Below are 23,104 nucleotides of genomic sequence, written 5' to 3' on the forward strand. Positions count from 1 at the left end.
TATAGATAATGTACAGTATGATTTTGCGTTTCAATTAAATTGATATATAATAAAAGTAGAACCTCATTAGAGTGTAGAAAACCCTCAGCCAATCACAGGGGCTGATAGAGACGTCACGTGCCCTGGGAGAAAGGGGGGGGGCTCTCTACAGGTGATTGGTGGCCGCCGCTGGCCAATCACAAGCCGTGTTTCACAGTAAAGTTGTTAACCCCCAACAGTGGCACTTTGGTTTCCAGCGCTCCAGTTTCACATCGGCCGCTAAACATCGACTTTCCCCGAGAGAAACGCGTCTTTGACGGGCAGGATACGAACCGGAGAGCGGCTCCGAGCACCGGGAGCACCGAGCGAGAGCCCCCTCACGGTGGAGACAAGCGGGGGAAGTGGCCGGGGCTTACGCCGCTGGTCGTCGGGCGCCTCCCGGGCTGAAGCTGCGTCGTGTTGATGGATCTCTGGGTTTTTTAAACTTGAAGAAATGTCTCGTGACTCTCGGAGGATCCTCCCGGTGAGTACCTCTCCTCCTCCGGCTCGATGGCCGCCTTTTAGACACGAAACAGGCCCGGCGTGAAAAGTGTTCCTGGCATCAGATGATTTCATACACGCAATCAAATTCCTGGCTGGTCAGCTGGATGAGATTCAGCCGCTGAAGGCACCAGTTCCCCGGGCACCTGGTCAGCCGAGGGGCCGCGGGGTGGATCCGTGAGGTCCGGGGGAAGTGGGGGTTTCATTTCAGCCACAAGAACCGTCGAGTTGTGTAGTTGTGTAGTTGTGACATTAACGACAGAAGGAGTCAGAAACCGGATCCGTCTCCCGGGCAGAGGAAACATCTCAGTCGATGAGAGGCTCAGTTTTTCACATGATTCCACATCAGGGGGCTTCTTTTATTTTATTAATCTTTCCACCATCTTATCATTTGAAATGTAATAATCGCTGGATGTGAGGACTGTGAAGGGTGTGAGGCTGAACAGCGCCAGACCAGCTGCTGTGGTCGACCAGGGAACTGCTTGGCCCTGGCCTGCATGGGTCTGGATCCCTCACGTTATCCCCCCCCACCTACAGCCACCTCGACCATACAAGGACTCAAACGGGGGGGAGGGGGATCATGAGTGTTTGGCCCCCTCTGTCAATATGAAGTTCAGTAGACCTGCACCCAGCCTGCATTAGATCTGCCTCACAGTGACCAGCAGGATCATTATTAGTTAATAATTCGTTATAAAAGCCTGTTTACTGCAGCTGCTTGGTTCTATATCCAGTGAAATGAGGTGTAATTCAGCAGAGACAGACGTCTGGGTGTTGGGTGACAGGCCCCACCCTCAGGGGACAGTGGGAGGCCAGCCAGCACAAAGTATGTGTCGGAAACATGAATGTGGAAAAAAGCAGAACGAGCAAAGTTTTATCATTTACGCACAATCACAGGAACCACAGGCCCTGACTCTACTTTCATTTAACAGTACATTACATAGGCTGGTGATTCAGTAAATATGTCAGGGCATTGTGGACGACGCCACCCAATATTATTACAGCTGAAGAGAAAACGTACTTCTGAAATGTGTCATTTTTAAATATTCTATATATGTAGGGCCTCCAATTCTTCAACATAGCAACATGTGAATATATCAAAAAGCATTAGTCAGTTAGCTATGCATCACGACACTGCTGATACTGTAGTGATCATGTATCACAAGTATAACTAAATAGAAATGTGTACCCTGTGGTTTCATGTGTTTCCTGAGCTTTTTATCTCATGGATGCTTTGCATAACAGATCTTGTTCCAGGTTAAACCCTGAATTTGTTTAGATTTCATTCTCATTATATAACAGTTGGAAAACGTCTGTGCAGGGTTTATCACTAATAAAATTAACCTATTAATAGTTCTAGCTAAAGGAATACTTGCTAAACTCCTTATCCTTTGGAGAGCTTACAAATATTTGTCCCAGACATCCTGGCAGTCGAAGTAGTTGAAACATTTCACACACAACATTTGAACCTCATGGTGGCGCTATGGGAAAGATAAGGGGACCACCAAAGTCATGAGGATTCATCTGCTGAGGAGCCTGAATATCTGTACATGTTTTTCAACATTCCAGAGGGAGAGAGGTGAAATGCTTTTCACACCTAACACTGGTTAGTTTGCTAATATACAGATTCAAATAATCAATTCATCCTTTTGAGAGGAATTCATTATAAATTAGGCTCAACCTGTGAACCCTGCCAGGTGTGGTCGCTGGACAATCGTGATCAGGTGGTGGACGAATGCTCCGTCTTTGTCCCGCCTCTGGCTCTACATCTCACCTGCAGGTTTTATTTCTTTCCTGTAGCTGAGTTGTCGTCATGTGTTTTTGTTGCCGTTGTCAGAGTTTTTACTAAATGTCCCACATTGCTCTTGGCTCTCAGGTCCTCACGATGGCGTCAGTGGATTTAATGATGATAAGAAGACATCTATTCACCTGGGTGGACCCTGGATAGACCCAATGTCATCAACAGGTAAGGTATTTTATTCTGAAAAACTCCTTGTGTGGCTGCCTTTGGCTCTGGTTGTGTGGCAGACTTAGTAAACATTCATCATACGTCAGCTCTCTTCAGTGCTTTGGATATCAATATTCACCAAGTGTGTGTTTGTACTGGAGTTCGAACACATGATGGTGTCCTGTCCTGAAAATCCAGGTCCTTTGCCTGTGAGACCAGACGAGGGCGACATTGCTCACCAGGTGAACGTGGTGACATGAAGCACTTCACCTGCAACAAACATTTCTTTAATCATTATCTGTTCCGGGATCAATGCTGCTTGATAAGGTTCAGTGGATGGGAGTGCTTCTCTCAGGTCAGTTTGCAGGAGCAGTTTGTTCTGGGTTGTTTGAGGTGTTGGCTTGTAAAGATAGTATTCCTCTGGTTTTGTACTAAAGCAAAAAACACAGTACCAGATAATACATCTTCAGAGTAAAGTATTTGATTTAATACAACTTGCAAACCTGATTTAATATAAGTATTTACAGTTTTTTAAGGGTAGCGGGTGTAATTAAACCAGGCAAGACTGCAATATAATATCAATAATCAATTAAGCATCATATATCATATTAATGCATCATTAAATGAAAGTTATAAAAAGAATAAACTTAGTTGAGCTTTTAGATGAATTTAGAGTTCTACAAAATTGGATATGATCTTATAATCTAAATATTCAATGACTGCACATTAATAAATTCACAATAAAGCCTTTTATCACTAGAGCAAAATATACAAAAACTTGTGGCGTCCATTGTATATAAACACTGCAAATGATATACAACATTGTGACGTTGTCTTTTGATCACTACAGCAAATTAACATTTTGACATTAAGAATATCTTTTTATTTCTGCAAATTATATCATATTTTATGACATTAAGAATATCGTATCACTTTTGCAAATTATATAAAATCTTCTCATATTGACAATATCTTTTTTAAACTTTTGCAAATAGAATTTTATGACATTAACAATATCTTTTTTATCTATTCTGAATTGAATATAAAATGTCTTCTACTGAATAAACACGTATTTATATATTTTTCTTGATTTATAATTTTAATTGATTCAGCAATTTGGTGAATTCCAATAATTGAATATATAAGTTATTTGGACCTTTTTCAGTGTAACGTTGAATTCCCTTTTTAATTAATAAAAGTCTCATCAATAAATAATCTTTTACTTATTAATGTACATGTCTGCGGCGCCTAATGTTTATTTCAATCATTTATGAGTTCGTTAACGAACCGAACCCCTTCCCCCCCAAACCCCGCACCGCGCAAGCGCTCGGGCCGGTGCGGGAATGGTCGGTGCTCGACGTGGGGGTTGGACCGCTCCGAGCCAAACAGCGCAAAAGACTTTTAAATGTCCGCCATGTTGTCCATGGCGCACTGAACCACCGGTAGGGAGCGGAGCGTCGGAGGAAAACAGTCCGAGAGAGAGCTACCGAGATCCGGGCCTTCCCCCCCGGCTCCGCTGGCGACGCCCTAAAAACCCAGCGACCGCCACTCCGCCGCCCGTTAGCGCCGCGCCGCCACCGCACAGCAGCCTCCATGAGAGCTCCGCCCGGCTCCGCGGCGACTTCACGCAGATCGGACCCGTTCCCGTTGCGACTCGAACTGTGAAAAAATGAGTAAACTGTCGTTTCGGGCGCGGGCGCTGGACGCGTCCAAGCCGCTGCCCGTCTTCCGCTGCGTGGACCTACCCGACCTGCACGAATATGCGTCCATTAACCGGGCGGTGCCGCAGATGCCCACGGGGATGGAGAAGGAAGAGGAATCGGTATGATTTGTAATAAATTTGTGAATATACGCTGGGGTTTTTTATTTTATTATTTCTTCTCTCCACCATCACAGGCGTCCCTCTTTTTTTTCTGTTTTTTTTTTCTTGTCTCTGCGCAAGCTTTCACAAAATGGCCGCCGGGTTTTTTTCTGGGAAGAAACGCGACATATTGTAGCCGCGGAGGTCCGATGTGCGGGACCCGGGGCCGCGTGCGGGAGTAGCGGGGACGCTGGGTGTATTTATCAGGGGGAATCTGTGGGTTTGGTCGGTTAATTTGTGCGTGAGACGAGTTTCTGAGCACAAAGGGATCATGTGACTTCTGCTATTCCGACATTTTGTCTCGCCTGTCAGTGTGCGGGGGCCTGTAGTGGCGGAGGGCCGCGGCCAGGGGGAGCCCGCGCTTCCATATGCTCCGTGGCCCCTGTCAGGCAGATGTCAACAACGTTGCAGATGTTTACTGAACATCTGTCCCAGACACTGCGTGTGTGGACACAGTTTCCACCTTGTTGTTATATCCGAGCACGTTAGCATGTAGCTGTTAGCACGTTGTTGTGTGTGTCTGTGTTGTGTCTCAGCTCTAACTGGTTGTCTGTATGCGAGCGGTGCATAATGCAGCTGTTGTCATTATTATTGCAACATCTGCAGCCGTGGTTTGACCGGTGTTTCTGCAGCTCCAGGACGGTTGTGTTGTTTATTAAAGACATCTCTCTTAGTCTCTCGCGTTGCTATCAGCTGCTGTAGCCATTAGACACATCTATTTCTCAGTGTTTACATTGGATTTGCCAGATAAACGCATCCGATTTCAGCTCATTGACCGATATAAATATTCCTTCAGAGCAGATTCGTGACACTTGAGAAGAGAAGTGCACATGAGTGAGGTTTAGAGAAGCACCGGCCACTGAGGCAGGTAAATAAACAAAGTCAGCCTCTCTCTGGGTTGTGTAGCACAGCACAGGGGTGTTGTTGTTATCTTATTGTAATCTATGCATCTCTTTGGAGCTTCACAGTTTATTGTGGTTGTGGTTTGTACCATTTGTCAGACAACCCGGTCCCACAAGCTGTGTATAGACTTCTCCGATGGTGCAGCTCTGCAGCCCAGCAGGTTTGACTCATGTTTAAATGTAAAGGGCAAGTACATGAGGGAATCTCACTGCTGCTCAGTGTGAAGCTGCTGCAGCCGGTCGGCCTCCCTGCTCCCCTGGAGGGTTCGGTGTCGGGGGTTCAGTGTGTCAGATCGCACAGCGGGCCGGCAGACCAGCGGCATGTGGCGCTCAGGAGGAGGTCAGGGCAGGAGGAGGAAGGGGGGGGGGGCTGCTGTCACTTCAGAGTCTGCACTCTGCTCAGCTGGAGCGTTTTGTTATGTAACAGTGATATTATCATAAGAGGTAGAGGCCAAGGCCCGCTGCCTGCCAGACACTCAGTGTTTGGAGCATTCTGCTGTGAGTTTTAGATGCATTACTTTTTAACCAGTCCCTCATCAGATTTCAGTGGCCAGCATTTCTGTGTTTGAGCTCAAGTAGCAAAGATCTTACATTTCCTGCACGTGTTTTTAAGAGAGCATCAGTTTTGCATGTGTCTCTTTCCTCAACCGCACTGTCTCCCCTCTCTCTGTTCTGTGGTCCACAGGGTGACTGCGGTGTCCCTACACTTCCTGACTCAGCTACTTGAAAGCTTTTAATATTGAGCTGTGAGTCTTTTTTAGATCGGAGCCTTTCTTTATTCGTCCCTGCTCGTTTCAAACATTTAACTGAGCACAACACTACAGGCTTACTCTCTCTGCCGCTGCCTTTACGCTCTTTTTAAAAGTCATATCTCAGCCTGGTATTTGTGGTTTGGTAATTCTCAGGCGGCGCGGCTGCACTGGAGAGCTGTCATCGCGGAAATTCCCTCAGCACGTGCGGCCTGTTTGTTTTGGGCCAGACACTTTGTCCTGTGTTTACGTTTGGGTGAAAGTCAGGTCAATATCCGCGGCCGTGGTGGGAACCCACAGGCATCTGCTGTGTGAGCCTCTTTGCCATAACAGTTCTTGTACTCGCACTCAGAAACACACACACACACACACAAACACACTCCGATTCTGGCATGCCACCACTTTGTCACAGTCTGACCTTGCTATTTGGGAATTTGGAGCATGTCACCTGTCCAAAGTCTTTGCCAGCTACATGCTGTGAAAGTGAAAGTTGCTTCTGTCAGCTGTTTCTCTTGCTCTCACTGTTGACAGTTCTGTTTTGACGTGCACGTGGGCAGCGTGGGAAACTAACAGCAGCCTCGGGGCAGGTTCTTGAATCAAACTCCACAGCCAGTCTGCCAGATTGGAAAAGCTCAGCTGGAACCAGTCCTGAGACTGACCTGTGAATTCAGGAATTCTCTAGTAGCTGATCCATGAATGAAAGAGAACTGTGTGTACACTGCCTGTTTGTAGTAATTGCTTTCACTGTATTATTATACAGTAGTGGAATCATGGTTTAATCTGACAAACTTATCTTGTTGGCTCTGCCTCTGTCTTTTATTAGCCACCGCTTTTTGAGGGAATGGAAAATTTCTGTTATTTTGCAAATTGCTTCGCTGCCAAAAACGCAGTCTGATGGCCGCCATTAATTTCCCACCCCGCTCAGACTGGATGTTAAAACTCATCCTCTCCCACGCAGTGCATAACCTGCACTTTGTACTGTAGCCGTTTGTCCCTCGACAGCTCCACTAGACCATTCCCAGTGGCTGTCCATCACGTTAAGAGGCATTTACAGTGTCTGGGACAGTAACTGTCACAGGCGAGACCAGAGAAGGTGGAGGCGGCTCTGGCTGCCTCAGCGGACTTGACAGTGATCGATTCGGTCATTTTAAAAAGGCTATTTCTGGACTCCAGTGTGTGTGAAAAAGCCAGATCAAGAGGAAAAAGTTGAGTGTGTGTGTGTGTGAGAGCACCAGCCAATGCTCTGTATTTGTGACTCTTCACCTCAATCTGAGTCCATTTACTCTCAGGCAAATAGCCACGGCTTGGAACGTAAACAAACAAGTAGCTCGATTAGGTTTGGCAGCTGACGTGATTCTGCTCACGGCCATTTGATTTATGAGTTTCTTTCTCATAGTGGAGATGTCAGAGGAAGTTGATCCGGAGGTTTAGGTATTTGCCAGGGGAATGTAGAGATCAGGTGGGAACATGAAGGTTATGCAAGCTACGTCCTCCGAACAGATCGTCGGAGCACATGGCGCCATAAATGTAAAGTACGATCAGTCACTCGCCTCGGGTATAACAGACTGTGGAATATTGCTCGTCCCGAAAGTCCAAATGGTGTTGATGAGCACTGGGCTCCAGGAGGCAGTAAATCAGATTTAGTGCAGTGCACAGAAACTGAAACAACATGATGGGACACAAGGTCACACCAGAAAGTTAACTTTCCAAACATCCTCTTTTAGCTTTAACCATGAAACATGGGTTATTTCTACTAGAAGCCGATATATTTGTATGTAATGGGCATTACCTTAATGTTCAACTTGCTATAAATAATTTGTTGTGTTCATTCATCCTTTGTTGTCCTGGCTTTTAGATTGAAAGGTCTAGAATGTAATCTGAACTGCTTAAGTCTTAAATATGTTCATTCACTGTGCATGTGAAATATTTTGAATACGTAGTTTGCAATGTCTCCATCTATTATAGTTCTCTTTCAGTAGAACAGCACGTTGTGTCCTCAAGGTGTTGCTGGAAGTGTCGAGGACCATTTGTTTTTATTGCCACAAAGACCATTCATCCAGTTCTCTGCTGGGAGCGTCCATGAGTCTAAAAACGACGAGCTCTCTGTAGACTTAGACCGATGCAGTGTTTCCACTTTAAGAACCATCTGTTAAAATATGATGAAGCACTGACTTGCTCAACGTTTGGCCTCTTTATAAAAAGACTCATTGATCCGAGCCCTGCTCTGTTTTTGTCAGTCTTCTGTTTTCCGCTGGAGGTGTTTCTGAGCAGCAGCACACGTAGCCTGATTTAACCCAGTGAAAACAGTTTAGCCTCCCTGTGTTTCTCCTCTCATAAGCCTTTTATTCCTGGCTTTCATGTGTTGCCAAAGGCAGACTTAGTTTAGAACAATATCCAGATGATCCAAGCCCATAAAGACCGGCTCACGTACTGATGGTCACAATATCAGGTCGGGTCATCTCAGGATCTACCTGTCCTCCAAACAGTTCAGTTTTAATGATGCTAATTATTACAGTGCTGCTTTTGAGCCTTTATGTTACAGTACTTCTGTAACTAAATACTGTCACATTTGGAATAAATGTACAGGAATCGTTGATATATATATATATATATATATATATATATATATATATATATATATATATATATATATATATATATATATATATATAAATATATAAATAATAGGTCTTTGCCGGACCATTACCCTCTTTCCTAATTCTGCATAGCAAAAAACAGTTGGGGACTAAAAAAACAAGACGGTATAAATGTTTTATACCAAAGTGTAGACTTGTTTTTGTATAAGCCCCTCGTTAGATGACAAACACTGAAGATCTGACATTTCTCAATGTAAAGTAATTTTATCATGATGTACAATCCCCGTTTATTTAAAGTACTTGTACAATGGCCTGGCTATTGACAAGGACACAAGTATGCCCCTCTGGAAATGTTCTGGAAAGTACATGTCTGAATGCAGCTGAAGAAGCAGGGACTTTGAGTTTATCGGAGCAGCATAAGGTTGACAATTTAAAATTCATAAAATTATCTCTTTAGGAAAGTTGTCAGCATAGATTGAGTCTGCATGAAGCTGCTTCATACATTCTAATGCAGTATTTCCTTTACTTAACGCTGGCAGATGTATTCTACAGCAGCCGATGTGATGGGGCTGCTTTGTCATTTGGTGCTTTCCATGGAACCATGCAACCGTAACGGGCCATTTGCATTTACAGTAGCAGACTTTCACATTCAGCTGTGCACGCACACTCACTTAATGTGAGCCATTCATTCATTCTGTCATCTTCCTAGGACACACACGCACATACTCTCTGCACCCCCCCTCCCCAGCCGCAGGGGAAACAATAAACACACACCTTGTCCCCAGAGAGGGGTTGTACGAGCTACGCTGCCTTGTTGACAGACCGCCTGCCAGTGGCTCTGTGCCCAGCTCTGGGCCAAAAGCCTTTCTACTGCTACGACAGACTGACTGACTGTGACTCCTCAGACAAGCAGCCCGCCAGCAAACCAGTTCATCAGCCTCCCAGCCTGTCTGCCTTCCTTCCGGCACGGTCGCCCTCAGCGGGTTTGGCAGCAGCAGGCTCTCCTCACACTGGCGGCGGGTAGATAAGGATAACTGACTGAGAGTTGGAGACAAAAACGGTTTCAAGTTTCTGTCTGTGTTTGTCTGGAGAGTGATTGGATGGAGGGCAGGTTTAGATTTGTCCTCTTGGCCCAATCAGGAATTTCCTCCACATATGAAGACTTAAATGCCTGACTGACGGTTTGAGTGCAGACTTAGCACCAGATGTTTTAATGTTTCCGAGTCTCCTGGCAGTTCTATTTGTTCCTGTACGGAGATTAAATGTTACTTATTGTGAAACTGGATAATCGTTAGCTTCCTTCTTAACGGATTCTCTCAGCTGGTATCTACATGAGTCAGTGGGTTTTCCTCACAAAAAGAATAAAAGATGTCTTTTGCATTTCGGGAATGTCTAGTTTCTACAGCGTAGTATTAGATCTGCTGAAAGGAGAAACATATTTTTGTGAATACAGCTGTAATTTTGAAAGTGAAGTCAGTTATGTTTAGGCAGTTATTTTAAAGTGTCGTTATTAGAGGAAAATCGGATACTGATTTGTTGTTTTGCTTGTTATAAACGACCAGTCTTGATTGATTCTGTCGTTCAATTGGTTTGCTTGTTTAAAAAAAAAAATGTATTTCCAATTAGGACCAATATGCATAATCTTCAGAACGTGAAACGTGGCACCACTGTTATTTAGGCTCTCTATATTCCATGTGACCTGGCAGTTCTGTTTTGGAATGTCTTTGTGATCCTCGTGTCTCACCTCTACCTGTGTCTCTGTAGGAACACCATCTCCAGCGGGCCATCTCCGCACATCAGGTATATGGCGAGAAACGGGACAGCATGGTCATCCCGGTCCCCGAGGCGGAGAGCGACATCACCTACTACGACTCCCTCTACCCTGGAGAGTACAAGATGCCAAAGCAGCTAATTCACATACAGCGTGAGTGGGCTTCTCTAATGGCAAAGTGTGTGATGCAGAATGCAGTGCCGATGGGTTTGTTGTTGCAGGTTAGGCCCCTCATTTGTTTCATTAGGTGATAATTGTGTTTTCCTCTATTATGTTTGATGTGTTAAGTGACACTTTGGGACTGCAGATCAAAATAATGAGCAGAATAGTCCCCATTAGTGTAATCTAAGGAGAGTTGTTCCCTTGTAAATCATCACTTGAGACCTGTGTTGTGTCATTAAATTTACTTTTGGACCATAAAGAGGCTTCTGAAGAGTTTCCCCAGAACAGCTTTAATCCAATGAAAAGGTGACCTGATGTGACTTGTATAGCCATAGCATTAAAAAGGGAAACTTTCAGTGAAGAGGTTTGCTGGCTGCAGAGCTTGAGCGGCAGACAGGCTGATTAAAAAAAGTTGGTTCCTTTCAATGAAGGCTCTCGGGCAATATCTCTGGAAAATGTCTGGAAACTTGGGTTTGGACATTTCCTGGAATGTGTCTCTCACGTATGAAGACAGTCAGACGAGTTCTCAGCAGTGTATGAATTCTGCCGTGGAGGGTGCGATGGTTTTGCTTTATTTTTCCAGATATTTTCTGTTAATGACTCCCAGGCCGAGGTAGTAGGTCTGTTCTCTCTGACAATCATTTAAATGGCTTCAGGCATGTGTTTTTACAAATGTTTTTAATGAGTTGTCAAATAATGCGTCAAACAAAATGAGTTTCCCTGATGGCTCAGCTCAGTCGGCCTGTCTGTGTCACAAGTAGCTGCCACGATTGTTCCTCAAAGGGAAACAATTTGCCCTAAACCGAGACGCCGCTATCAGTCGAACGCTGAAATGACAAATGTTTTGGTCTGTCAAATGGCTGTTGAACAAATTTCAGGGGTTGAGACACTCTGAAATGTGAAGAAAATCCTGTTGAGGTTATTTTCAGGCCATGAAAGTTTAATATTTTATACAAAAACATCTAAAGCTCCACATACACAGTTGTCTCCTGCTCCATTCATGTGAGAAACGTCCTCGTCTGCAGATCTACTTCACAAACGAATCTCGTCAATAACCGTGAATCTCGTCCTTCAAACTCCGCTGCATTGATTGCTGCTCAAGATGAAAATGATTTGCTCTAATTAAGTTTTGACTGTGGTTATCATTTTAAAGCTGAAGCAGCATATTCTCAGCCCTGCGTATTGTTTGCTCTACATTTGTCAGTGTGGTGACTGCAGACTCGACAGAAACCTGTTAAATTTGATTTGAACAGATTTGTGTTCTTGCAGTGAGACAAACCACAGCTGAATTAACACACATTTTAACAGCCGCTGTGAGTTGTGAGACTCGGATGTGGAGTGATCTGAATTAGTCTGAGGTTTGACGGGACTCACTGTTCACGGAGGAAAGGCTGGGCTGTATTAAATTATTAACTTTTATATTTCTCTGTCTCTCAAGTCATAAAATATGCTCACATTAAACCGTCAGGAAAAGGGCAGATCCCTCAACTAAAATTATAATAATGAACCTCTGACCTTTTATAAATAATCAGTGTGTCCCTTTTTTTTTATTTTATCATTAATATATGCATTAATGCAGGCTCCATTAAACTGTTGGTAATGTTGGGTCCATCTGTTACTGGGTCGGTTGAGATTTAATGTATTTACACTAAATAACAGACAGATCATCTTAACCGTCTATTAGAGCCAGTCAGTCCTGTTCCATGTGTCTGAAGGGGGGGGGGGGGGGGGGAGAGAAACTGCCTGCCTGTGTGGTTGCTGTTGTGAGAAGTACAACAGTTGTGTGGTACCTTTTGTTCGTTGACTCTCTGAGTCACGAATGTCCCCTCAGGGCGGATTTGCTCGGAAGTGTTCGTGTTTTATATTTTTAATTTAAACCGGTCATCACAGTCCCCTCTTCCCTTTTAATTTGAATTACAAATAAGTGACAGACCTACGGGTTAGCATTTGCAATGATTGTAGGAGATGACCTTTATTTTATGCTTTAACTTATTGATATAATACAATTTTTGTAAATTTGGCTCTTTTGACCTTTTGAAGGTTCTGAAAACCTTGTCATCTAAACTCTTGCTCATTAAATGATGGATTCTAAGTGACTGTTGTGGAGGTAGCAACCTTGCTTCCATGTTGTAGTATATGGAGGCGATGAATATATAACATTATTGCCCTGATTGACACCAGAAATATATTAAATGTTGGTAGTTTTAAACCAGGCACTTAATTCTAGTTATTTTTATGCTACTGGCTGGAAAACTGGATATTTTGGGTAATTATGTGACCTGCTACCCAACTGATGGAAATCTTCTCTCCTTTATAAGCTTAAGCTTTCTCCATTACTTTGAATATCTTGAGTGAGTTTTAGTTTTCTTTGCTGCATCTCAAACAATAACATAATGTCAGGGTTTGTAGAAAATCTGTTATTTCAGAGTAAGTTTTGAGAACTTGGCTGAAAAATGACTTGATGACTTAAGTTCTGTAATGTTGCATTTCCTGTCTGTTAGTATCAGATTTCCTTGGGGGGGGATTGAAATCAGCTTTTAGCAGCAGAAAAGACCTGATGCCTCAAGCTTTGTGTCAAATACATTTCACAGTGAGGAGGAATACTGTTTAGTTCTTGCTGCTGCCTGTGTAATAGTTTCTTCATGATATCTGTTTGTTTCAGGACTTTGTGAAATACAGATGAGGGAGGTTGTACCGACTTTCCTTCCTTTGGCTACTTTCTGTTAAAGTGGTTGAGTTTTGTTGTGTTACCTCCAGAGTTGTTACCAGATTAAGTTTACAGATAAGTTTGCTTTGAAAATGTCTGAGTCTGCAGGGCTGAACCATTTCCACATTGCTGATGAGTTATTTTTGGCAGCTTCTTGTGATTTACTGTTCTGCTCTCTTGCGTTGAATTACTTTTAAAATATGAAAAAGATGTGATATATTTCCCCCAATCAGCTCAACCCTCTATTACACATGACTAGGTTAGACTTATTATGCTGCCCTCATATGAACACCGCCCTTCGAAGTTGAAAATGGTGAAGTTTCCCTATACTGACATTTTTCTTCCATTGATCACAAACCTGCAGTTCTTCATCATTCCATGCACTCGTATCTAAAGTGTGTTTCCTCTCTCTCCCTGCAGCTTTCAGCTTGGACACAGAGCAGCCGGACTATGACCTGGACTCGGAGGATGAGGTGTTCCTCATCAAGCTGAAGAAGAAGATGGAGATCAGCTTCCTGCAGTTTGAGGAGATGATTGACAGGCTGGAAAAAGGCAGCGGACAGCAGGTGGGCAACTGTTTGAGTCTCCATCTTCACCCAAAAACATCTGGCTGGAAAGAAGGCTTAATAAAATACCTGTTTGACCAGTGCACGATGAGTCTGCACTGGTCTTTCTGGTATTTCCATTATGGTAGGACAATGATTAAACCCCCAATTTGTATCTTTTAGGCGGTGAGTCTTCCGGAGGCCAAACTGCTGCTGAAGGAGGACGACGAGCTCATCAAGGAGGTTTTCGACTACTGGAGCCGGAAGAGGAAAAACAGCAAGGCCAACTCGCTCATCCCCAACGTCAAGCAGGAGAGGCGAGACGGCTCCAGCACCAGTGACCCCTACGTGGCCTTCCGGCGGCGCACAGAGAAGATGCAAACTAGGAAGGTCGGTTGACGCAATGCTTTATCTCACTTACTACCATGCTGTGATTGGACGATTTCAAGATCCGTCCCCTGTGATAGTCTTCATTGAAACATCTGGAAAGTCTTACATTGTTTAACTGAGATGTAAATTGAGGACATCTAGACTTCATTTATTCTTTTGCTTATTTGATAATTGTCAGGTAGAGTTTGAATTTACATATCCATGTAATTGCTGTCACGCAAACTTTAGGTGTTATTCTGAAGATAGATTAGACGCTTGTCGGTTCCATTTCTGATCAACAACCTAAGTCCTTGTTTTCCAATGAGGCTGCTGTTTACCATAAATGAAAATGTATTTTCTGTTTCATTTTGCTCTTAAAGTAAATAAATATTAAGTGTGAGATGCAGTCTGCTTTTAAATCGATCTGTTTGTTTGATAAACAAGCCGAGCTACTTTGTGTAATGGTGTTTGTGGCAGAGGCAAGTTTTAATATGGAAAGAAGCTACGAGACTTGAGGCCTGTCGATATATAAACTTTTAATTGATAAAAGAAGTCAGAGAAACGCTGAACCTCATGAGATTAAAATAGATTTTTACATCACCTCTGCCCCTTTTCTTATTTTTGTGATTTGACACTTTCCTCCCAACATCTTGTAAATGATGTACGCCACCAAGTGGTAATTTTATGAATTTGTAATAATCTTGATAACTTGTTTGCCTTTGTCATGGATTTAAATCTTTACATTTTTCTGAACATAAGTCGACTTGTAGTAAAGTTGTAACTAATGTTTATAAAACTGGTTCATTTTCTTGACCAATTCTTTTTTTAAAGCTTAAATTGTGTTTTAGTCTATAGCCCAAGTGATTTTAACGTTTCCTTCTCTTGAACTTTCAGAATCGTAAGAATGACGAGGCGTCGTATGAGAAGATGCTGAAGTTACGCAGGGATCTTAGTCGAGCCGTCACCATCCTGGAAATGATCAAGAGGAGGGAGAAGAGCAAGAGGGAGCTGCTGCACCTCACTCTGGAGATCTTCGAGAAGAGGTGAGGCTCTTGCATTTAGTACAGAAATAAAGTTGGTCCAGTTCTAAAGAGTTTCATTGAAGTAAAGGGGACCAGACTGACCACTGTGCCAAATCAAGTGGTTTGATCTGTCCAAGACTCTGATTGGCTAATCCTTTGTCCCCTGTCTTCTCCAGAAACGTCATGTCGGACTACAGTGGTGAGGTGATGGCAGAAGTTCTGGCTGAACGTGCGCTGGTGAGGCCGCAGATCATTCCTCTGGTCCCTCTCACCAACCAGTACAGACACCAGGACCACATGGACCTTAAGGACTACAAGTCCAAGGTGAGGCCCACTGTTCCATTCATGAGTCTGGATCCTTCATGGAAGCTGGGAAAAGAAGAGGGTACTGTGTGTTTGCCCCTGGGCAGCAGTGTCTCATGACTCATCTCTTGTTTCCCCTGTAGCCCGAGAAGATGGAAGCTCCCCGGCAGAAGAGGAAATATGAGAAGAAGCAGAAGGCTCTGCCTCTGTCGTCGGGCACCCCCCACCACCCTGGTCCTGTCGTCTTCAACGCCAAGGACCTCAACCAGTATGACTTCCCCAGTTCAGACGACGAGACATTCTCCCAGGTACACACGCTTCAAAACAAACATCACAGCCAGTCAGAGAAAGTTTGTGGGAGCTGTTTAACTTTCTCTGTCTTTTCTGCACTTTGTCTTAATAAACCCATGAGAGTGTGGGACATGTAGTCAAACCAGAATCTCTTGCTTCAGCTTTAATTAATAGTGTTCTGCTTGTGACCTCTGACTGACCTCTGTGTCCACAGCTGCACTCAGGCTCTTCGGAGGCAGAGGAGGAGAACGACCCAGACGGTGGCTACGCCTTTCGCAGGAAAGCAGGCTGCCAGTACCACGCTGTAAGTGACATAATCTTTACATCTCCAGAGTGTAAAATGAGAAGCTCCTCAGAGGTTCATGTGTTGTAGTTAATGAAGTTAATCATCACCAGACCGTGGGGATAATGAAACTCTGATCCTTAAGGTCGATGTGAATGTCCACAACGTAAAGTTAAAGTAAAACTCTGCTCCGCCAAACGAGCTCCCTGCTGGTAGTTGAAGGTCACAGGGCAAATTTAATGATCTTTTCCTTTTGGTTAAAAGAGAACAATTAACCTTGTTGAGTTATTATGATTTACTGCCCTGTTAAACGTGAACCTAATAGATAATTAACACGTTTAAATGCAGAGTGGCTCAAATAAAGTTTGCAGCAGTTATACAAAAGCATTTCTCAGTTATTTTTGTAGCAGAGGACAGACGTGCACATTTCTAAGATTCTAGTATTTTTCTGTGTTTCATAAATACACCAAGGAAACACTTGAAAGCAAAGATGTCTGCCGCAAATGTCTGAGGCATTGATCCATGCGTTCTCTCTCTCCAGGCTCGTCAGGACCGTGTGGGCAGCTGGCCGTGGTGTGATCGCTGGGAGGGCGGTTTGGGTGAAGCTCGCTTTCGCTACAGTCTCACTACACTCACCGTGCCGCGGCGCTGCCTGGGCATGGCACGCCGGCGCCAGGGACGAGGCGGCAGGTCAGTTCACCTCCATCCAGCAGATAGGATTTTATAGTGCTCTTTCAGTGAGATATCAGACTACACAATTTACTGTCTAAACATGTTTATTCTTGCATCATATTGTCCTTTTCTCATTGATTAACTGGTAGATTACTTGATTTTGGAAATGATTGATTGGTTGTGAAACTTGTTCTCACTCTGTTAATCTTAAGTGATGTGGTAGTGTCACAGCAGAATATCTGACCTGCTCCTCTTCTCCTCAGGGTGTTGCTGGACAGGGCGCACACGGGCTATGACAACATTTTCCACGGCCTGGATCCAGAAATGCTCGACCTGCCTCTCCCCCCGTCTCCCCCTCCTCCCACAGCTACGTCACGCCCGTCAGCCACCGACAAGTTCGCCAGTACCTCAGAAACAAATACCTCAGACAGAAGTTCCTCCTCCATCAACTCCTCTCTTTCCTCGTCCTCCCCCTCTTCCACGGACCTCAGTCAGATACTGTTGAATATAAAGACGTGTCGATGGAGGCACTTTAGACCACGGACACTACCACTACACGAGCTGGATAACGCCCACCCCCTGTTCAGGAGGTTGAGTCGAGGCTTGAAGCGCCCAGGCTCTGCCTCCGCAGCTGGGGGACAGCCCTTTGGTTCTCAACGCCTGGCAAGGGTGGTCCCTGCTCCCTCACCCATTGCTGGTAAGAGGCTTGGCTGCCTTCAGACTGCCTTCAAATTGTGGTTTACCTGTTCTGCACTCATGGCAGCTTGAGGTTGCAGACCCACGACCTCTGCTGTGAAATCGGGCGACTTTATTATGAAAACATTTCATCGGAAGAAGTATATTTATATATTCACAAACCAGTTCCTCCTCTACAATGACGGTGAATAAAAATTTGTGCTGAGAAACATCTTGTAATTCATGAAATTATTAAGTAACTTGGTGGAAGGGTGAGATATGGGCAAAAGCACAACACATTAGCTTTTGGAGTGGATTAGATTTAGGGGACAGATCCAAAATATATTTTTTTACTCTAAGGGCAAAGTTACACACCCAAATGTGACAGATTATAACTCACTAAAGTAGAACCTCACACGAGGTCCAGCTGTGGATTTGCTTCACCACAGGAAGCCAATGCTTTATTGGCCTCTTGCCATCACAGATTGGAGGTGAACAGGAGGCGAAAGTTTGCCACTGCTACTTTTACTTATGCTTGATTATCAGAACTTTATGAGAGAAGGTATTTATGAAAAAGACATGTCATATTTATGAACTAGTTTGTTCTTTTTACTTCCATTTGTTTGTCGGGAGTGTTTAATCCCAGTTGTCTGCTCCGTCCTCCAGCTGCGTTGAGAGAGAGTTGATGTTTGGCGTCACTTTGCATTCATACTGCATCACCTCCCACCTCCCACCCCACCCAGTCCATAAGGTGTCAATTAAAACTGGGTTTGATGAATTCATGAGATGCGCAGGATTTTGTCAGGGTGTGTGGACAAAGGTGTGGAGCGTTGAATGCAAACTGAAGGCCACATGTCCCCGGTGGCGTTACAGCGAGGGCAGTCGGGCGGGGGGGGGGGGGGGGGGGGGTGACTACAAGCAGCTTACGAGAGTTGGGCTTGTTTTGATGAGCATGAAAAACTATCTGAGCAGAGTGACTACAGGCAGTGGTTGAATCTACAGAGAGAAGTTGTTAAAGAAGGTTTAAAGCAGTATTTTGATTAAATAAAATTAGCATGAAGTCTCAGTGGAAGCGGTTCCAGAGGAGGAGGTGTGACTTTGAGATGCAGAGTGATGAATCCTGTTTCCTGTGAAGTGTGGAGCTGACTGGCTCACGTGATTAATAAGTGAATCAATACTGCACTGAGGTGTACAGCCACGTGATACTTTGCAATCTGTGAGTTGGACTTTTTAATCATTAGAAAGCCAGTGAAGAAAGATTTAGGATTATATTTACAGGTTCAATTGTTGTGGATGCAGATGAGACCACGTGTCAGCTTTTTACAAAATGCAGGCAAGAAGGTGCAGGAGAGAAATCAGGTTGGACCAGATAATTGGAGCTCGTGTTTATTGGAGGATCAGATTTCTTTCATACGCAGCCTCATATCTGTAAACCAGGGCTGGAATATCAAGTGTACGACAAAAGCCAACTGAAGGAAGCTTGCCAACTTGCTCTTAATAGTAGGTCATAGTACATGTGGAAAGTTTGATGAAACACCAGTCTCTCTGTGAAACCAGACACTGATTCAGTCTCATGTTCTGACGCAGCATCGTAAAGGCCTCTGATCCTGATGAAAACACTGCATTGGGTATCGATGTCTTGATCTGATGCCACATATTTTAAATGTTGGTAGTAGTACTGTAGTAAAAGTTTTCTTGAGCGGTGAGGAAGTGATTTTCAGTAGCGTTAGCCCGAGCTAGCTAAAATGTCGTGTTGCCAATTACAGCACCAGCAATACAACAATGACAACAATCCTCACTTCCATCCAGCTTACAACTGTGAAAATGTTAGGTGTTTTTCTTTATGCACTGGTATCAGATCAGTTCTTGGTATCAGCCAAAAAGTCCAGGTATCCTTTCAAGAGAGGAAAATGGTCTCTAGCATTGTTCATACCCTTTTAATAGAAACTCTTGACTGTGACAGTTTTTCCCCGTCATTGTGGGCAGTGTGTGTCACAGTAGGTCATCTAGAACTTGAGTTGTACTTTTACCAGTAAGAATGAGTTCTTCAGTGGTTAAGTTCCAGTTATTCCTCATCAGGATCTACAGTATTAACTCCAACACAACAGTGAAAAGACCTTTCTGCATCTGAGTCATTTAGTGTTTTACAACACTTCCCTGAGTGGGATAGTGAACTCTATGAATTACCATTTGCCACCAAGAACCTCGAAGGTTTGGTCAGAATCAGAACAGTTAACGATACAAATATTAGTACATACTTTGTACTGTTGAAATCTGAGTGTTGAGGTTGTGTAGGAAAGACAAATGAAGAGGGAAACTGAGAATTCAAACGGCTTCATGAATCAGTGATGAGTGGTTTTGTTTTGTAGAGTAAAATTTTGCAATTGAAGCCACTGAAATTGTGCGTGGGGGGGGGTCCTGTCTATTGTGACAATTTTTTTTTAGAATCCATTGCCAACAAAACATGTCTGTCAAATGTGTTTAAAGAAAGATCTCCTGCATCTTCCTTTTCCATGAGAACATTATTTAACAGAGCTGGATCGTTCTGTGTGAATCTTCTTGGAGTATTTCATTTCCACAGACAGAGAAAACCCTGTTAAATGATGATGTGAGTCTCCAGATTTGTAACGAACCCTTTGTCCCTCTCAGCTCTCACAGCCGAACAGTACCAGCAGCATCAGGAGCAGCTGGCCCTGATGCAGAAACAGCAGCTGGAGCAGATCCAGCTGCAGCAGAAAGCCATCAGCACCAACACTGCCAACAGCACACTGGTCAGTACTCTGTGTTGTCGAGCGGCAGGCGGTCGTGGTCACGTCTTACTCTGTCGTTTCCTCTCTAACCTCCATCTTCTCCTGTTCTCTCCTCACAGGGCTTAGCGAACACGTTGGACCAGGCCAGCGCTCAGTTCGCCGCCTCGGCCCTCGTCACCGCCGACCAAGTGCTGGCCCTGAAAACCAAGGAGGAGCTGGGCCCGGGAGGCGGAGTCAACGGCGTCCTCTCCCCCTCAGGTACCACATCTATAAGAACAACTTCAGGGTCATGAAAACTAAAAGCCCTCCAGTTTTAAAGTGCACTCCACCCAAGTGGAGCCCAACAGGGACGATAAACAGACAAAGCAAACAATGAGGGTGAGGTAATTACCGTCTGAAACCCACAATGGAGTCACAGTGAAGGAGCAGATAAAAGTAGACGGAACACAACCTGCAGCGCTCTCTTCCCCCCCCCCCACCCCCCGTGTCAGGCTGCAGACAATCGAGATAAGTGAGAAAACAGAATCTAATTCTAGATCCTTCTGCAGATGTGTCAGCGCTGATCCGTCCTTCACAGATAACAGGAGCGAAAACCAAAACTCAGACTATCAGCAGCGGGTAAATCTTTATTGGAGCGGAGGAATAAATCTCATGAGTGACCTCACAGGGTCCTCACCTCGCAGCAGAACTATGAAACAAGGTTTTACAGTCGAGTGTAGAGTTGTTATGACAGGATTTATCTCTTGGTGTGAAGGATACTAAGGAATCATCCTTCACACTGAATCAAGCTGCTGGGAAACTTTCTATTCACTTCAATGGTTTATTATGAATTTGAACAGTTTTTACATCACAGAGCAGATTCTGTTCTGAGTTTCAATATAAATACATCCAGGATTTTTCCTTTTAAGAATAATTCTAACTCCCTCCCACTTTTTCCTCCTCCCCACTCCCTTGTCCTCCCCCACCTCCTCCCCCTCTCTCGACCCCTCAGGTGTCTACAAGGGCTTGCACCTCTCGAGCACAGTGTCCCCATCCCCCGCCGCCCCAGCTCCTCCCACCACCTCCTCGACGCCTGCCCTGCTCCACCCTTGCACCACCACCAGCTCCACCTCCACCACCAGTAACAACAACGGCACCGCCCACCCCCCCACCTCCAACACCGCCACCACTCAGGTCCTGCTGGGAAACAACAGCCTCCGTCTGGGTGCTCCCACCGGGAAGCGTGTCCACGCAGTGCGGACACTGAGCACCACCATGTCCACATCCGCCTTAAAGTTCACCCACGCAACCGGCAACTGTCAGAAACCCAAGGTCACCACGGCCTCGGCCTCGCCGCTGGACATAGTGCCCAGGTGAGGACATCAATAATAACACATAACTGCATTTAATAACTCAAGTGAGGCTCCATCAGCCAAAGTCAAAAGACTAAAGATGATGATACTTTATTTAGTTGTGTCAGAAGAGAAACCTTGAGTTTAAACCATAGACTCTAAATAAAGGGTAAATTAGCAGGAAATACTTGACTATATAAAAACACTTACTTGAAGTAAAATGTACATTTATGAAAGTGCTTTGAATGCAAACCTTTGGCTGTGTCTCACTGTCCTCGTGGTGTCTTTGTCGTCCTCAGGGAGAATCATGAACAGGACAAGCCAGCACTGAACAGTCTATCAGAGAACACAGTGGCCATGGAGGTGACGTAGCCTCTCGCTCGCTGCACGAGAGGAAGAGCCACTCCTTTGTGTTATTGTTTTTTTGTTTTTGTTTTTTTTGGTGCTATGCATCATTTGTAAGAGTCATGAATGCAATGAGCAAGGCTGGATTTCCATGGCAACGGTTTTGGGACTTAATTGCAATGCTCATCTCGTACAAAAAAATCATTTCTCCCTGCCCCCCCCTCCCCCCCCAATTTCCTTATTTGTTACTGTTAATAAGAGATCGTCTGTAAATTCTTAATATGGCAATTATATGTACAGTACTGCATATTTGTAATATCCCCCTCCCCCCCCACACACACACACACCCTGCCCCCCCACCCTCCCTCCCTGTTCTTGTATATAACATTACTTGAATACAGAAATTGTTCATTTGTGATGTTTTGCACTCGAGATATAAAAAGAAAAAAAGACAAATCTAAATTAAAAAAAGAGAAAACGACAAACTGGTGCGAGTGTGAACGTTGTGCCACAGAAACGGAACCTGATCTATTTATTGTGCCGTGTTTACAAAAAGGGTTTTTTTGTTTTTCTTTCCTCCAAACCTTTATTTTTTTTATACACTGTACCCCCCCCCCCCCCCCCTTTTCGACCGGTTCCCCGTTCTGTCGTCAGTGTTCAGCTCGATTTAAACAACTCTTGTCTTTTTGTTCTATTCTTTTTTTTTTGGGGATGTTGTGAACATGGCCACGAGTTCGCCCGTCTCTATTCCCCCCCCCCACATTGACTCCAGGGGGCGCTCTCACCCAGATTGTGGCGCGGGGCAGAGACGGGTGTGACGTTGTTTGTTGTCAGTTTGTCGTTGGGTTGATCAGTTTCCACTGAGCTCTTCCATACGTATATTATTCCTGAGACAAGTAACAAAACAATGGGGATGAAGATTCTGTCCCAGAAGCCTTTGCTGCTTCTGACTCATCTAAGCACTAAATGATTTGTTTATTTTTAGGAATTGATTTCAATGCTGCTTTTGTATGATTTGATCATCTGGTTGGAACCAGGTGAATTTATTTCCCTTTTTTGTTTTCTCACAAAGATAACACCCCCCCCCCACCACCACCACCACCTCCTCCCCTTATTTTTTAGAATATTTTTGTACCATTTTTTTAATTTAAATTTTCCTCTCACAGAAAACTTCATTCTTTTGTTACTTGTTGATCTAAAAAAATCAAAAAAAACAATAAGGGAGTTTAAAAGATGCAGTAACTGACATTTATATCATTCCAGCTTCTACATAATAAGGAAGACGACGTGTATTAATTGAAGAAA

General features: G+C 44.3%; 1 protein-coding gene across 3 annotated transcripts; it reads left to right on the top strand.

The window, feature by feature from the left end:
* Nucleotides 1-217: 217 nt before the first annotated feature.
* Nucleotides 218-22,060, top strand: LOC128454154 (enhancer of polycomb homolog 1). Of its 3 annotated transcripts, XM_053437423.1 has the most exons (16): nt 218-502; nt 2,393-2,482; nt 2,663-2,819; nt 10,338-10,497; nt 13,634-13,779; nt 13,942-14,148; nt 15,022-15,170; nt 15,326-15,473; nt 15,596-15,760; nt 15,958-16,047; nt 16,568-16,716; nt 16,962-17,395; nt 20,023-20,144; nt 20,243-20,381; nt 21,115-21,475; nt 21,754-22,059. In XM_053437423.1, the coding sequence occupies exons 3-16, from the start codon at nt 2,721-2,723 to the stop codon at nt 21,824-21,826; spliced, it is 2,442 nt and encodes an 813-aa protein (XP_053293398.1). In that variant the 5' UTR covers nt 218-502; nt 2,393-2,482; nt 2,663-2,720; the 3' UTR covers nt 21,827-22,059. The 3 variants fall into 3 exon arrangements, with proteins under 3 accessions (XP_053293398.1, XP_053293399.1, XP_053293397.1); XM_053437424.1 differs by lacking the exon at nt 2,663-2,819 and having other exon boundaries at nt 219-502; nt 21,754-22,054; XM_053437422.1 differs by lacking the exons at nt 218-502; nt 2,393-2,482; nt 2,663-2,819 and adding an exon at nt 4,119-4,286 and having other exon boundaries at nt 21,754-22,060.
* The last annotated feature ends 1,044 nt before the right edge of the window (nt 22,061-23,104 follow it).

This window comes from Pleuronectes platessa, chromosome 13, assembly GCF_947347685.1.
Source record: "Pleuronectes platessa chromosome 13, fPlePla1.1, whole genome shotgun sequence".
NCBI lineage: Eukaryota > Metazoa > Chordata > Actinopteri > Pleuronectiformes > Pleuronectidae > Pleuronectes > Pleuronectes platessa.